At 42.9% G+C, this 16,444-nt stretch overlaps 1 protein-coding gene across 4 annotated transcripts in view; it reads left to right on the top strand.

Moving 5' to 3' along the window:
* The window catches only part of LOC143214179 (pseudouridylate synthase RPUSD2), a 209,194-nt gene that overhangs the window by 166,873 nt on the left and 25,877 nt on the right, over nucleotides 1-16,444 (top strand). For all 4 annotated transcript variants that reach the window (XM_076434904.1, XM_076434903.1, XM_076434906.1 and 1 more), the window contains one exon: nucleotides 1,554-1,776. In XM_076434904.1, the coding sequence (XP_076291019.1) occupies nucleotides 1,554-1,776 (223 nt within the window). The remainder of the gene's footprint in view (nucleotides 1-1,553; nucleotides 1,777-16,444) is intronic.

Raw genomic sequence — 16,444 nt, 5'->3', positions numbered from 1 at the left:
CTTTTTATCGGACCACTCCCGCATTCAATATCGAAATTCAAACGGGATCGTCGATGTGCATCGATTTCGACGGATCTGTTCGGAAGGATCAATGTACAGGACATTTTACAGGACATTTAAAAAACGTAATGAAACGTCCTGTAGATGGATGAAGTTTATGAAACAACCTGTACGGTGAACGGTACGTTACTAGGTCCTTGATGAACGTGTAACGATTACGAATATAATATGCAACAACTAAATTCTCAGAGAAAGATGAATTAATATTCTATCGATGTTAAACCTATCGAACCTTAAAAGTAAATGGTACATGTTCCCTTATTAAAAAAAGTGGAACGTCCAGTAGAATGATGAAACACCCCGTACATCTACATATCCTACATTTTCTAGTTTCTCGTGCGAAACAAAATTTATTTTGCGACTTTTGTATGAACGGTTTGCAAATGGTACAGCTAGGCCGCGGAAAATGGAGCGTCCTGTTGAAGAGACATCGTGACCAGCCAACAAAACGGGAGCTGTCGATCGTTTAAACGCCCCAGTTGGTCGAATGTGGTGCGGGTCGCCGCGGAAAAACTGGGGGAACGCGTTCGCGCGACTCTGCATGCTAGCTTGCGCCCGGAAACGAAGAAAGAAGACGACGCGCGGGGGGTTGGAAGAAGAAGCGAAGCCACCCCCGCGTCCGAAAACCGTCCTCTCGCTAACGATTTGTGCACCGTTGCCGCCGCTCCGGATCCCTTTCGGCCGCCTCGGGGCTTGAAAATTAATCTGACTTTTCGGAAGATCATCCCTCCGACGTCTAGATCCCTCCGACACGCTCCAACTCTCCCGGGTCGGCTTCCGTGCAAGATCACGCCTCCACGCGACATTTACCAGGTCCTGCGATTTTTTTCTGCGCAGAAAACCTCATGTGTCACGCTGACAATATATTCATTGAAAAATAATTAAAAACAAACTTACTGATCAGTTCGAATAATAGAGGTTCTATCTTGGATTAAACGAGTGAACACGATCCGAACTGTGTCTTGTTTGGTATCGTTTCAATCGGAAAAGTGTCACGAATGTGTCGACAATACCTGCATTGAAAAATAATTAAAAACAAACGTACTGATCAGTTCGTATAATAGAAGTTCTACCATATCTTGGATTAAACGAGTGAACACGATCCGAACCGTGTCGTGTTTGGGTATCGTTTCAATCGGAAAAGTGTCACGAATGTGTCGACAATATCTGCATTGAAAAATAATTAAAAACAAAGGTAGTTTCATCACTGAATCGAGATAGCGATGTACCTACAAATTATCGTGATCCTCTTTCAGTTTCGAATCTCGGCCTGTCGCATCTGTCAGCGTCGTGTAAAACCCGTTGTCTAGCAATGAAATAAGAGTCTGAGATTGAAACACTTTTGGCCGTAAGTGGCTGTTTATCGTTGGCAATAAAACGGGAAGGATCCTCCGCGATGGAAGATTGCGAGTGAGGACGGGCAGCGATAAAAGAAGTGGAATCGATTCGTACGGGGGGGGATCATAACGTAATCGATTGTGTTCGGTTCGCAGGTCTGCGGAAGGTGTACCCGTACTACTTCACGTTCACCACGTTCACGAAAGGAAGATGGGTTGGCGAGAAGATACTCGAGGTATTCGCGAGGGAATTTCGCGCGCATCCCGCGGAGGAATACGAGCGGTGCATCCGAGCCGGGACTTTGACGGTCAACTACCAGAAGGTGGACGTCGATTACAGATTACGGCACAATGATCTGCTGGCGAACGTCGTACACAGGTAAGAGAAATTCACACGTACTTGCCGCCGCCGCCGCCGAAAGCGTGCACTCTCGCCGCGAAAGTGATCGTCGCGCGATTTTTCTCAGAATCCGTTCATCCTGATCTTATCGACGGCATTTATTCCACAGCTTCAATATTTTGTTAAATGCTGCGTGCCCTTTTGTAAAATATGAAAAAAGATACAGTAAAGTCGCGATATATTTTTCTGCGACCTTCTATCCAGAATTTATCCAGTGTCTACCCACTCCACTGCCGGCCAACGCCGCAGATGATCGATCTCGGCTCGGGTATATCGGTGTGAACCACTACTAATCGAATTATAAAACTTCTTTATTTTTCAGTATTTTTTATGGGACTTTCACTAACTTATTTTTGGCATTTTTCTGATTAAAATTACACCAAACACGATATAATTTCAACTATATTTACTGGTTTAATCGACGATGAAAGTTTCGAACGCAACGAAGAACACCGTATAGGAAAGAAAGAGATGCGGACAGTCGCCGTCGCCGGCACAGTTCAAAGAATTTCCCATACGCTGTTCTTCGTTACGTTCGAAACTTTCGTCGTTGATTAAACCATTAAACACAGTTGAAATTATATCGTGTCTGGTGTCATTTTAATCAGAAGAATGCCGGACATAAGTTGGCAAAAGTGCCATAAAAAATAATGCAAAATAAAGAAGTTTTGTAATTTGATTAGTTTTTCACGCCGATGCGCTTCGGCCGCGCGATCCGTATTTACCGTATTTACTCCGTTCGGCTTCGATTGTACTCGGCACGGTAGACACAGTCATAAAAAAATGTCTCTACACGATATGTCTCTCCGTGCAGAACACAGGCCGTTGGAAAAATATCGCGACTTTACTGTATTGTCGCTGAAAAATTACAAGTTCTCGAAAAAGATCAACGGGATCATTGGCGATCGCTTTCGCGGCGGAGGTCACCGGAAACCCACGAGCCACGTGGCCCCACGACTCCGTGTTCTTGTGTTTGGTACGTGTCCTGTGGTGCCGATGTGTGTGTGTCTCTTCCCGGTTGATTTTGCTCGAGAGAGAGAGAGAGTACGGGAAAGAATAATCGAATTATTCACCGGCGATTAAACGCTTAATGAGCCACACGATCGTGTGGTCCTTCTCTCTAATCGAGCATCAGCAAAAGCAACGAGCGAACGAACGAACGCGTCTTCTTCTTCTCAGCAGTAGCAGAAGCCAGAGTCTGTTTTCTTCTTTGTAATCGCGGATCAGGACGAGAGGAGCTTGAAAGCTCGATCAACAAAAGAAACGGCGAATGAAACGCTCCGAGGGAACAGAGAGCTCTTCTCGTCGAGTTTGCCGAACGCTCCTGCCGCTCGCGGTTATATTATTCCCCGGGACAAATAAAGGGAAAGCCGTTCCTCTCGAGCACCGTGTAATTATTTCGCGGCGAGCTACGGATTCTCTGCCCGTGAATCGCGACGCTTCTTCGGAAGCTCGTCGGTTCTCGTCAAGCTTGTCGTGCTCTGTTTATTCGTGTTCTCGAATGTTTTCGACGAATTTCCTCGGCGCGAATGGCGATCGGCGTGGAATCTTTATATTTTCATTTCTTTGGTCACTGACCACTGATATAAAAAAAATTATCTTTTAAAAGAGTTACACTTTCATTCCTCTGATTATTGACCGCCTTTCAATACAATGCTTAGACCGTGGATCTTTATGCGAAGCTTCAATTTTATAGTAATACATTAGAATGTTCGGTAAAATTGTAATTTTCGGATACGTCGCGATGCAATTGCGGGATAAACGCGACCGAAATATTTTTTTTGTCGTTCCGATCGTTTCTTCCGGCACGGAATGGACCATCTGCGGCGAGAGTCGATTGTTTATTGTGTTTCCGCGCGTAGCTTTTGTTTCTCTTGGTATGTATATTTGCTTTTCATCGGTGAATGAGAACCACTGCACCGCACGTGACAGCCAATATTTTCCGTTGTAATATTTATACGTCGCGAATGCGGGATACGTAAACCGAAAGCGGGACAGGGTTGATTTTTTGTGTTATCGCCGCGAACTGGAAATTACCATTTGTACATTCTGATATATTTTTTTTTCCTGTCCCTGTCGAGCTTTCGAAAATACTCGCGGGAGATCGCTGTTCCGCGAGGATACTGTTGCAACAATGTTGCACGTTTCACTGTTCTTGTTTCTTCCAAACACCTACAAAAATATTCATGTGTATTAAGCACTGGAATCGCCAGACAGAAATTCCCACCAAAATTAATTGCAGCACTGCATCATACTATTTTGTAAGTCCACAATTTTGTTTCCGCGTGTAGGAAGGAACGTAGCCTTTGAATGAACCTGTATATCATCGCGGAGAATATTAATAATGCATGAGCATGAAGCTCTTTTTACAGAGATTTTTATGAACAAGTTTTTAGGGGTCGCAATCAAAAGAAAATTTATGTACAGACTCCAGAATAACGAACGCATTGCTTGCGTTTAGGTTTTTACTAGAGATCGCGAGTTTGAACGTGTATTGGAAATTCACGTGTACGCGTGTAACAAATATACACGTGTTTGAGTTCGTATAATATTTAATACGTGTATCCGTGTCTCGAAATACACGAACATCCGAACTACACGTGTACACGTGTATTTCAGGTACACGTGAAACGGAGATCTCTAGTTTTTACTCTATACTCAATTCAAAAGTTGGTCACCGTCCACTTTTGATGCTTGGTAGGTTCAGTGATAAGGAAACAACTTGCGGGACAAGCCACTTTCGTCGAATCGAGAGAACCAAAGTACAATCTTGCCATAATAAAACTCGCGTTTATGTTTCTGTGAGGGAGTCCGCCTAGTGTTTCTAAGTACCGGCGACAATGGACTCTCGTTATCCTCGTAGGAACCGAGCGGCCGTGATATCCTTGGCACGGATATCAAAGGAATCCGTGCTGGTTGTTTGAACGCGTCGTCGTCTGCCAACTAGCCTGCCATTATCAGCGCAGTTATCCTATACCGGGACAAGGTCCGCGATTTTTGCTAGCTGTTTCAAGGCCAAGGAAAAAGAGGATGGCCTTTCTCTTCGACGCAGCTTCCGCTGCTTCCAACACACGATCTTCCGCGAATGTTGCAACTTGTAACGCTGTTAACACGTACGACGGTGATTACGCGTGTCTGTATTGGCCTTCTTGGAGACAGCATTAGCATAATTGCACGATAACGGCGACGGGCGATAACCGCTCCTTTTTATTAACCGTCGTACTGGAGGTCTAAACATTTTTTCCGCGTGTAAGTGGTTCGTGGAAAATGTTGACTTTTTTGGGGAATGTTGGACCATATTCTTACTGTTTTTGTATTTTTGTTTTGGAATTTAAAGCAAAAGTGAATGGAATACGAAAGTAGAAACATTCTGCGGCAAGTTGAAGGGAAATAGATTGCCTTCAGGGTGGTATATGATGTTTTTAGTAATTTTTAAAAATGAGGAAATGGCGGCTTGTCGAAGACGGAAGAGTCTTAATTTAATTATTCCAGTAGAATACAGTTGAAACCCAGCGTACCTTCGGGAAAGGTCTCTTAATATTCTAAAATGTTCGATAGGTGGATTCCCAGTCTCGCGGTTGCGCAACGTAAGATAGAGCTCCTCGGCGGCAATCATCCATTTGCGCAACATGGTTGCTAGAAAATCCTGCCAATTAGCGTATCGCATCGGTCAATTAAGTCTTTCGACAACGTTTGGATCCTCGGTATCTCATTCGGTGCTCTGCGAGCACAGCTGACATTAAATTCGCGTTTAAAACCGGGCGGGAAATTCGAACGCGTGTCAAAAATCGAATCTTCGAATGATCGAGTAATAGTATCGAGGTTAATAGCGGTCGCTGGAAGGAGAGGATAGTTCGAGAGAGGGGGGGAACGATGCAACTCGACGTAGAAATCGTCTCTCGCGACGATTTCGCAACGGAGAATCCGTTCCCGCGGGTGAAGGTCGCTGGATAGATCATTCGGGTCAGCCAGCGCCGTGATCCCTGCCAGCGAACAATAAAACGCGGATGCTTACGTCATTCCGCGGCAGATCGTCTTCGAGCGATAACGAGGATTAATTTGCCGTGGCATTCTTGAATTAATTGCTGGTCCCGCGGACCGAGGCCGGGGAAATCCTGGTAACGCGATACTTGCTCCATGTCCGGCCGGTACAGCCGATTTGCGAATCAGTTTCAACTCTCTGTCCATTCATTTTCTTACCACTGAAACGCCAGCACACGCTCCCATCTCCTTCAAATATTTATTATTTATTTCTTAACAGTTCATTCAATCTCTGCTTTAGAAATTTTATTGGATTCTAGTGAACCAACAGGATCATCTAGGATTTTTTCTGTTCTTGTGCAGACTGCAAATCAGCCTTAGTTTAAATTAATACAGTAGAACCTCGATTATCCGGGCCTCCAATGTTCAAATTCTTTATCGTCTGAATACTTTCCACAAAGAATTAGTTTGCGTAAACCAACACTGCACACTTCAATAAGAATTAAGTTCAGCACTGAAACTATGTAATTGTCGTATTATCCGGACAATCATGTTCCACTAATTAGCACGGATAATCGAAGTTCTACTCTATTTGAAAAACTACACTCACTTTTCATAAATTTATTTAATCTTCGTTTTTATTCATTTCATCCAGCAGGATGTCCTCTGTCCTTATCTGAATTCCTTACATCACTATTAAGTCTTACATTATATATTTTTTAATGTTCGTATCGGTCTCGTTTCTTTCACTAAAATTATTTAATCCACATTTTACATTGTATCTAACAGATGATAATTGTGTCTGTTCAGTGGAGTTTCTTCTTTTTTCCTCCGAGTCGTTCAAATAATTTTCGAGACACAGCCGGACGAACTTCAATTTCATATTCCCCTGAGCTAATGCTCTTTGCTTAATGCTCGCCACGAACTTGATATCCTTCCGCGAAGTTAATGCTGTATCCGGTCTCTTAATCTCCACGGACACCTCTAGGATCCTCGGGCGACTTTGAATTTCATGGGCGACCCACGAAAAAGTTGCCAGGAACGTCGACCGTGGCTACGAATTACCGTAAATAATTGGATTAATTCCTATGGTCGATGTGTCCCGCGAGCTTCTTCGAGAACCTGTTGTATATGCATGTGGAACGCGTGAGTAGTGCTGTGCAGAAGTTTCGGCGGAGCGAGTAGAGTGTCGGACTCCTAATTCCCCGAGGGCTCGGGTTATCTCGTTTTTCTTCCAAATTATCGATTTTCTGGTATTGTTACGCGCTTCCTCTTGCTAGATCTGCATATTTAACCGAGTTTAAAATTCGATCTGAATCGGAATTTGAGTTGTTTGAATTCTAGCCTCAACAAGTTGTTCGAAAATTTTCTTGTTCGAATAATAATCAAGACAGCTGAAGCTAAGACTCAACCTTGATGAAAAAAATACTATACGTTCCAAAGTCTGGAGAGCAACACTGCTCAATTGGAAACTTTAAATAAAAATCTCCAGATAAAACCGCAGGTCGCAACCTGTCTAAAAAAACAGTTTGAGTTGTTTGGATTCTTCAGAAAAATCTCTCTAGGAGCGGAAATAAGACTGATACAAAGTAAAATATAATTGAGTTTTCCCCCAAGGAAAAACAACTTAGTGATATGTATAGTATTCGTTGTAGTAGTTTGTGTCACTGCAATGCTATTATGTAGAAAGAAAATCACTAGGAAAATAGGAAAAGAAGAGAAATGGAAGAAAAAAGAAAAAGGTTTCAATATAATCTGTACAAAGTTGCAGAAAAGATGAAAGAAACAAAAATACGAAGAAAATACGAAACCCATAAAATATTAATTTAAAAAAGCTAAATTAAAAGCTAAGTAAAACTGAAGCTTAATTTCGAATTAGATTCGAAGTTGGCCTCCGAAGAGAGTAAACTCGACGGAATTAATTGGCGGACGCTGAATGGATCCGTTGTTGAAAACATCCTGCCAGAGTCCCCCAGACATAGTGAAACGATTCGGGAAGAATTACAAGCTCGGCGAGACGATGGATGGATGACATCGAGGGAGAGAGGAAGCCAAACGAAATTCTCGTTGCTCGTGTAGAAACGAGGAACTTGTTCGAATCGTCGAGAAAACGCGGGTTCTTCGGCAACGGGGAATACTTCGTTCAATCCATCGGTGTCCGGGACCAAGCTGTGCGGTCTATCGTGTAGACCCGATACAGAACGCCATCTTTCGTCGATCGATCGATCCCCCGTTATCTTTAACAAGACGTCTTCGCGTCGCAACATCTGTACCCCGGCGACAAAAGGCTTTGTTGGCCGACTTCGGTGCACCGTTTGACGTAATGCTGCGCGGCCGGAGTTCCGTTTCAGAGTCTTGACAGCCTGCCAGCCGTACGTTTTAATATTTTACCGACCGATATACTCCCTCGGTGATCATCCTGATGTCAGAAAACAGACGGCAAACGGCGCATAGTGGTCTAAACGGGCCATTTAGCTGGACAAAATTATTCTAGCACTATCTTAAGACTTAAAGCCGTAGTTAAGTAGGTCATTTGGTTCGTCTTGACATCAGCTACAACAATATGAAATAAAAAATACTTAGTAGCATTTAAAAAATTAACACGATCATATTTTTTATTTAAAGAAAAAATTTTTGTCAAATTTTTTTATTGGAATTTATAGATGACCGAGTATCGATTAACTTTTGTTGGAAACATTTTCTTGCCAGATTATGTTCTGGCAAGAAATGTTCAAAACATCGTGGTGACAATTGGGCATTTGCACCGAAAAGCTTCCGAACCGAACCTTTTTTATTGAATTTAGCTGGCCAAAATTATTTATAATGTTTAATGATCCTGCAACGTTTTCAAATCGCATATAGTATCATTTTGTATTTGTTTAAGTATTTTAGAAACATCATTTCATCTCAAGTGTTTACGTCTGGGAAGCGTGCGCGTCCGAAACGCAAGGACCGCTTGGCGCGATAAACAAAATGCTGTAAAAAAAAAGGTGCAGACTCGTGCAACTTTTTTTTGTTTTGCTGTAAGCCCAAACCTTTGACAATTACAACCGCGCTTAAAGAAATTCTCGGACGCAACCTGATATACAACATAATTACTCATAAAGTGTTGCAATCGTAACAAATCTTATTTACATACTAATCGTGTTGAAATGTAAATAATTACCATAAGATATGTGCAATAAAAATATACAAAATTGTTGAAAGTATAGTCCATACTTACTTGCAAAACTTTTATACTGGAAAGAAATGTGAACAACTTACTTGAAACATACAAAAACTGTCTCATCGAATTTTAGCAGCAAGACACGTACTACGAAAATCTTTAACTTTCGATGAAGTACAGCACTTCATGGGTGCCTGAATGATAAAAAAAAATATTAGTACATTGTCCCCCATATATTAAACTATAGCAAGCACCAAAAATTTCACACTTTAGGTAAATTTTTGAAGTCGACTTTTGGCCAGCTAAATCGCTGAAAGGGACCACTGTGGTTGTCTACGAACTTAACGTTACAACAACTAATAATAACAACACTAACACTAACAAACTGTTGTTTCATTCTGGCGGACGAAGTATATTATACTCCACGATTATGCAGACGCCTACCAAGCGCTGGCGGAACCAAAATGACGGATTCGCATGCCGCAGAGCATTAAAGGATTCAATTGGCTGTCACGTTTACCTTGTAAGTCCGTATTGGCAGATTCTACCAGGCGTAAAAAAATTTTCTTCTCTCTGGGGATCGCTTTCTCCACCGTTAAAAAATGCCAGTCTATTTGTTAGAAATAGAAGGATTCCTGTCGGTCGACGTTGCGTAAAGTTCGGTAATGCTTCGATCACGTCCCGGCTCCGTTTGCGTTTCATAGCCGACGTTGGAAATTATGGAAATGATATTCCGACAAAATCGGTGGTCGCTGCCGGCGTGGGAATCCACCGGGATCGTCGTTTGCGTAACGAATTGTCAAACATCCACTACCTAGGATAAACTTTCGGCGAGAGTTACGCGCTCGCCAGCCGACGATCATTTCCTTTAACTTGCCAGCCTTGGAACGGCGAATTTTCGTCGAGATCCTCCACTTTTGTACACTGTATCCGGCCCGGAGAAACGAATTCGGTCATTTTGGTACACGTTGCGTCCCATTCTGTGTATTCCCTGTCCGTTCTTCACAGAAATGCAAATTTTTTTAAATAAGCACAATTTGTGGTAACTTCGTCGAAATTGTAATTTTTCTTGGAGTAAAAAGACTAGTATTGGAAATGAAACGGATTCATTACGATTTAAGATGTTCGTTTGAGAATTTAGTGCCTCGATAGAGTAATTATCGTATACATATTCATTTTATTATTCTTCGTAGCTTTAGCGATATGTGAATTTTTCTTGGAGCCTGCGGCAGAAGAGGCAGCGTGTGAATTAATTATTAATGACATAGAAAACATTGTTGAAGGCGGAAATGCGCGGTGATTATTTAATGTGTCGGATTTGAATAATTGAGGCTGTGCATTATCTGGACTAATATTTGCTTTAATAAATTCACTATCTCATTAATGTGACGCGGATTTTATGCATTCGTGACAAAAACGAGTAGATCAAACTGCAAGATGGTAAAATAATCCGAAGAATTTGAAAATACATATCTTGTAGATGTTGCAATTAGTGCAGACAATTTTTATTTTACATGAAGGTCCGTCTATTAATGAATATTGTCTCATTTAAACTATCTGAATTATTGTTCTCCTGATCCAATGAAGGGTTAACATAAAAGAAATACTTGTAGCTCCCAAATCCTCTAGTATTCACTGTCTAACAATTTCGTCGGCCAGCGTACGGGGAAAAACCGAACGAAACGAGGGAGATTCGTCTGATTACGTGGACTATATTTCGCCGGGCTGGTCGAAGCAATCAGAGTGGCTGAATTTTTACGGTGCCCGGTGGGCGTTTCACGTGATTGCATTACGGATTTCATGGGGTCGTGGACAGCTTGCATAAGAACTCGTCGAACAGCAGAGTCGGTGAAGTTTCGAGGATTGTGTACCGAGAGAGGGTCGCGTTAATTCCGTCCATTTAAGGGTGAATTCCTGTTCGAGCGCGAGCTACAGGTGCAAGACCGACGCGCAAACGTCAACTGCACTTTAATCACGTTTCGAGTGTCCCTTGAGTAGTTTATTAGAGATCCGTTTTTTCGACGCTTATTATTCCGGACGGCGCTTAACGAGCGAGCATTTCAACGACCGATAGAATTTCGTTAACCCTGAAGCTGGCCCTCGTCTTTCTAATTGCCGACGACTCCGACCTTCGCGTTCCCTGATACCGAGATGCTCCAATTTTTCTGGCTTTCATGCTTTTTTTTTAACACTCCTACCGGGAACCTAGTCTATACGAGCTTTTGCTCTTTCTCTCTCTCTCTCTCTCTCTCTCTCTCTCTCTCTCTCTCTCTCTCTCTGCTTCTTGGTGCAACAAGGTATCGGGCCTTTGATGCTTTCAAGCCTCCGCTTGTCGTGTCCTCTGCTTGACGACTTCTTAGGCTGGTTCAAAGTTTGATGAGTTTTCAAGATTCCTGTGCTTTGAGACCTTATGGAGCGAAGTTACCAAGTATTCAACTTCCCAATTTCAAGTGGCTAAACTTTGAAGTCCACAAGCTCTCAAGTTCCTAAACTCTCAAATGACCAAGCTCTCAAGTTCCCGAGCTCTCAAATGACCAAGCTCTCAAATGACCAAGCTCTCAATTGCCCCAGCTCTCAAATACCCGAGCTCTCAAATGACCAAGCTCTCAATTGCCCGAGCTCTCAAATGACCAAGTTCTCAAATGACCAAGCTCTCAAGTGCCCGAGCTCTCAAATGACCAAGCTCTCAAGTGCCCGAGCCCCCAAATGACCAAACTCTCAAATGACCAAGCTCTCAAGTGCCCGAGCTCTCAAATGACCAAGCTCTCAATTGCCCCAGCTGTCAAATACCCGAGCTCTCAAATGACCAAGCTCTCAATTGCCCGAGCTCTCAAATGACCAAGTTCTCAAATGACCAAGCTCTCAAGTGCCCGAGCTCTCAAATGACCAAGCTCTCAAGTGCCCGAGCCCCCAAATGACCAAGCTCTCAAATGACCAAGCTCGCAAGCCCTCAGCTCATAAACCCTCTAGCTCGCAAGCCCTCAGCTCATAAACCCTCAAGCTCGCAAGCCCTCAAGCTCTCCAAAATATCGAAAGTCTCGTCACTATCAAATCCCCAATTTTCCAAACCCTGAAGCTTCCAAGCCCCTCGAGTCTTCAGCCCCTTGACTTCCCAACTGCAAAACCGATCAAGATCCTCACCCCCTCAGATCCCACAGCCCCGAAACCCCAAAACTCTCTTCTACATTCGCACCACTTGCTTCTTCACTGTTGCGATCCGCTCGAAACACCGGTTCAATTAATAAACGTCTCCTGTTCACAATACTGCATAGCTGGCCAACAATCGTTGCAACACGCGCTCTACAGGCTCCGGTTCTTTCGTGTGCGCCTAGCCTCGACTCAAAAGGAATCAGGCTCGTAGATCCCGTCAACGGGACAATTTATCATCCAGCCACGGGATAAATAAATTCACCGGTCGGATAATTAATCTTGTGACGCCGGGCACGTCGTAATTTCAAGCTGGCTCTCGCGAAAGGGGTTGTTGTCCGTCGTGGTCGAGCCCGGTCGATGTCTCGTCTTATGGTGTCGTGTGTCCATCGGGTCACCGCCTAATTTATGCGGAAACTAATTCGTGGTGCTCATGAAATGCAAATCGCGACGTAGGGACACGGCCCGAATCTGCAGCGAACTGCTCCGTTCTTAAGAAACGAAAACGCGATCTTAAGGAAGTACTCTTCTTCAGTGCTATCAATTTTAAACAAGTTATCAGATCAAAAATAGATCCCTTTATCTCGTGAACGAGAATGATGGTTTTTAACAAAGTGGCAGTCATGTTTTTCAGGCAATACAAGCCAAAACTATCGTCGATATCGACATAATTTTAGTCCCGCATTATGGTAAATAATCAATATTTTTAATTTATTTTGGTTTAGACTGTGTTCCACATTCACATGCTGTATATGTATTACCGAGTATATTTGATATACTGGGCGTGTTTTATACAGATAAAAAGAGACTGGCTCGGTTAGGGCAACGGTTTTCGATAAAATGTAAATGTAGGGGGAGCCACATTTTATGGGGTCAATCCAATTCATGAGCCGGGGTATACTAAATTCGAATCGCTATTGTTCTCGTAACCGGCTAAAGAATATGCGAATGCTGTACGATAAATTATTCGGAGCCCCGTTTTGTCGTAACAAAATAAGCAAGAATTGATTCTGCGTTACTCTCCGTCTCGTTGAAACCTTCGATCCATTTAATCGAATCTAACCGAATGTAACAATTATTCTATACACGAACCAGGTGTTCAAGGCTTAAAAAGAGTAAAAGTTTGTGTTCATTAATCATGCAGATTTAGTACTGTTGATTTAGAGCTTAAGAGATTAATTCAGATTAATTAAAACAGCCAGGAAAAGTTGTACATCGGTTTCCAGGGGATCGCCAGAAACCTATCATTTGAATCAAAGCGCATTCCCTTCAACATCGTAACGTAATGACGACAACAAATCGCAACAATGTCGCTGATAAAATTTGCAACGCAATAACCACGATGTACAGACTACATGTAGAGCAATAATCGCGAATGTAATAATCCCAGATCCCCGGCAGCTCGTCCGACGAATACAATAATCCCAGAATTTCAGTAATCGAAAATTCGCGAGCACCGTTGGGAGCTCTTCGCGCATTAATTCGCACGGTTCTGATAATCGCGAGTCGAACGCGATGATACTCGAGCTTCGATAGCCTTATTCTCGAGAATTGCGGCGAGTTGGTTATCGAGAAACTTGAGCGAGAAAGTTAGCGCAGTTACGAAACTTGCTAATTTCAAGAATTTGAATTGCCCGCCGGACGCGCTGCCGCCATATTGAAGGTGGCCGAGAGAATGTAGTTTTACAGATTTCGCAGACTTTACAGATGGTTTCACAAACGTTATACGAATCGTCGTTTTATTCTGTAAATAAAATGGAAACTAAACGGAAGTCCTAAGAAACTTTTGTTGTATCGTCCGAATATTTAGAATAAAATATATTTTGTGTTTTATAGACCGATATTTGACACGCGAAACTTCCGCAACAACAAGTTCTCAGTATGTATCTATAAGTTTCAGATACTCTAATATCGTTTATGCTCCGAATTTTTATACTGATATATATCTTGTGGACTTCACAGACCGGTATCATAAAATAAATTCATTTTTATTCTATCAGTGGCTGGTCTAATCCCCAAATGAAATAAAAACCTAAGCTTCGGCCGCATAAACATCCGCGCTCCAGCAACGATAGTGAATAACAATATCCCCGGAACGATGATAACCTCGTCCGACTCGTAAAAACAAAGGAGAACGTCGGTAACCAGTGGGGAAAAATAATAAAAGTGGCGTCTGTGAATGGCGCCGATGTGTAACAATTGTGTCGCGCGAACTTCTTCTCTCCTCAAAATGGCGGATACCCGTCGAAGTCAAACGGCTGTCGTCGTTCGGCTCGTGTTATTATTCTCGGGGGCGCGGACGAGCTCGCAAATAACCGCGGGAAAATGTCGCATGAAATCCTAGTTAAAGAGGATCGATGGGAAACGAGCAGGAGGAAAAATGTCCGTCTCGTTTCTCGAACGACGCCGATTCAAAGCGGACTTCAAACGGATGCTCGTCAGATTGTCGGGCACAAGGTGCTTCGCTTTCTGCGTTTCTTTGCGCTCGCCCTTTGTATCGAGACGTTCCGTTTCTGGGAAATAAAAAAATCATTCTGATCCCTCGGTACGGCATAATTAACAATCTTGAAATTTCTGAGATCATTTCCTTCGTAAGAAATAATGAAATTTACAGGAAGCTTCAATTTACTTTGAATTGTCTTGGACCTTCTACAGTCTTCGTCAATCGTCTTCAAACTGCTTCAAGGCACGTTTATTGTTCTTCAATATAATGTATATTGCGTTTAATACTTTCAAAGTACTGTAGCTTGTCTTCAATCTTCTCCAAATTGATTTCAATGTTCTCTAGATAGCCTTCAACCTTCTGTAATCTTCGTCAATGGGCTTCAAACCGCTTGGACCCTCTCATAATCTCCATAGCTTCTAACACCATAACTACCGAGCCTTAAAAGTAACTGGTACATGTTCCCGTATAAAAATGACAAGATTGATTTTATTTAGACTTTTTGCAGCTCCTATTGTAATACGTGCACTACTAAAGATATCTATACAATCGTTTCTTATGAAATCAGTTTTATTATTTTTCTAATTATAAAATAAAAAACCTGAAACCGGTCATTTTGACCGGTGTTGGTAGGTTTAGTGCTAATAGTCTCGAGAGTACCGTGGATTGTTTTTGAATCATTTTAACTTATTCTGAAGTTGTCAATCGGCTTGAAAACTGCCCCTTGGTTCGAATCCTGACGAAAGGTGTTTAACGTCGGCGTTGAACGTCGCAGCGAGCGGCCTTTGGCATTCTGGATTCGAAATATCGCGGAAATTGAATCGAGGACGCGAGGAACGGAATTAGTGGGACGAGCAGATCGATGGTAGGGACATGGTGGATGCGTGCAGGACTGCGTGAGGCTGGTCCGAAAGGTCAGAATAGCAGAGAGTGAGGTCTCTTCGAGCGTCAGGTTTAGGGGTCGCAGCCTGGCAGGGGGTTGCCTGGCTGACTTCTGACTGTAACAGATATCGTGTAGCCCCAAAAACGACCGACTCGCGATCCTTGCAGATATTATCGTGCACCGGGTCCGAGCCTAATAAATCAACCTGTCGCCGAGGTTCGCCTGTTCGCCTGTTCGCCCTCGACCCGCAACACACTTTAACCACCCCCCGTCAACCCCCCCGTCCTTCCTTTAACCCCCATCCCTTTAGCGCTTGTTCGACGGTATATAACTAAGCCGCGGTGCATGCCGGGAGGAGCCTTCCGTGTCTGAAGATTAACCGACGCCAGCCAGCTTCGTTAAGCAAATTGTTACGTCACCTACTATTCCTCACCATGGGATTTTCTTGCGATCTTCGACCGAGTTCGCATCCAGGGATTTGCCCAAACCGTGGACGTCATTGGCAGCCGTGGCTTATGAGTGTTCTCAATTAGGGGAATCGGGTATTAAGGGACGACGACGTCCCGTTCTTCGGGCTCATTTTTTGAGGTGTTTCCCCGACGTTGGTTTACGAGTTGACAGGTTTTTATCGAACTTTATATTCAATTTTCACTGCAATCTATTAACATGTTCGCTACCACCGTCACAAATATGTTAAGAACAGTCAAATTAATTTTATGCACTTCGTTGTTTAAAGTCATAGTAGAATTCTTCTGCTAAACTGTTTTGATAATTCATGATTGGTTACGTTGCATTTAATAAAACTTTCGGACAAGGAAGGTAAGCAACGAAACAAATGCTGGTAGCGAACGTGTTAAAGAAAGCAATTATTATTATTATTATTATTATTAAATAAGTTGTTCTGATGTCGTATGATTTTTACGAGCATTGACACTCGACGTGTTCATCTGTACACCCAATATTTCACACTATCACCACCCAATCTGGCAATGTTCTCTGTCCCTCTGTGCATATTGCACAACGACCC

The sequence above is a fragment of the Lasioglossum baleicum genome, chromosome 12, assembly GCF_051020765.1.
Source record: "Lasioglossum baleicum chromosome 12, iyLasBale1, whole genome shotgun sequence".
Taxonomy (NCBI): Eukaryota; Metazoa; Arthropoda; class Insecta; order Hymenoptera; family Halictidae; genus Lasioglossum; species Lasioglossum baleicum.
Note: the sequence above shows the minus strand (reverse complement) of the source record. Positions and strands in the feature narration are given on the sequence as shown.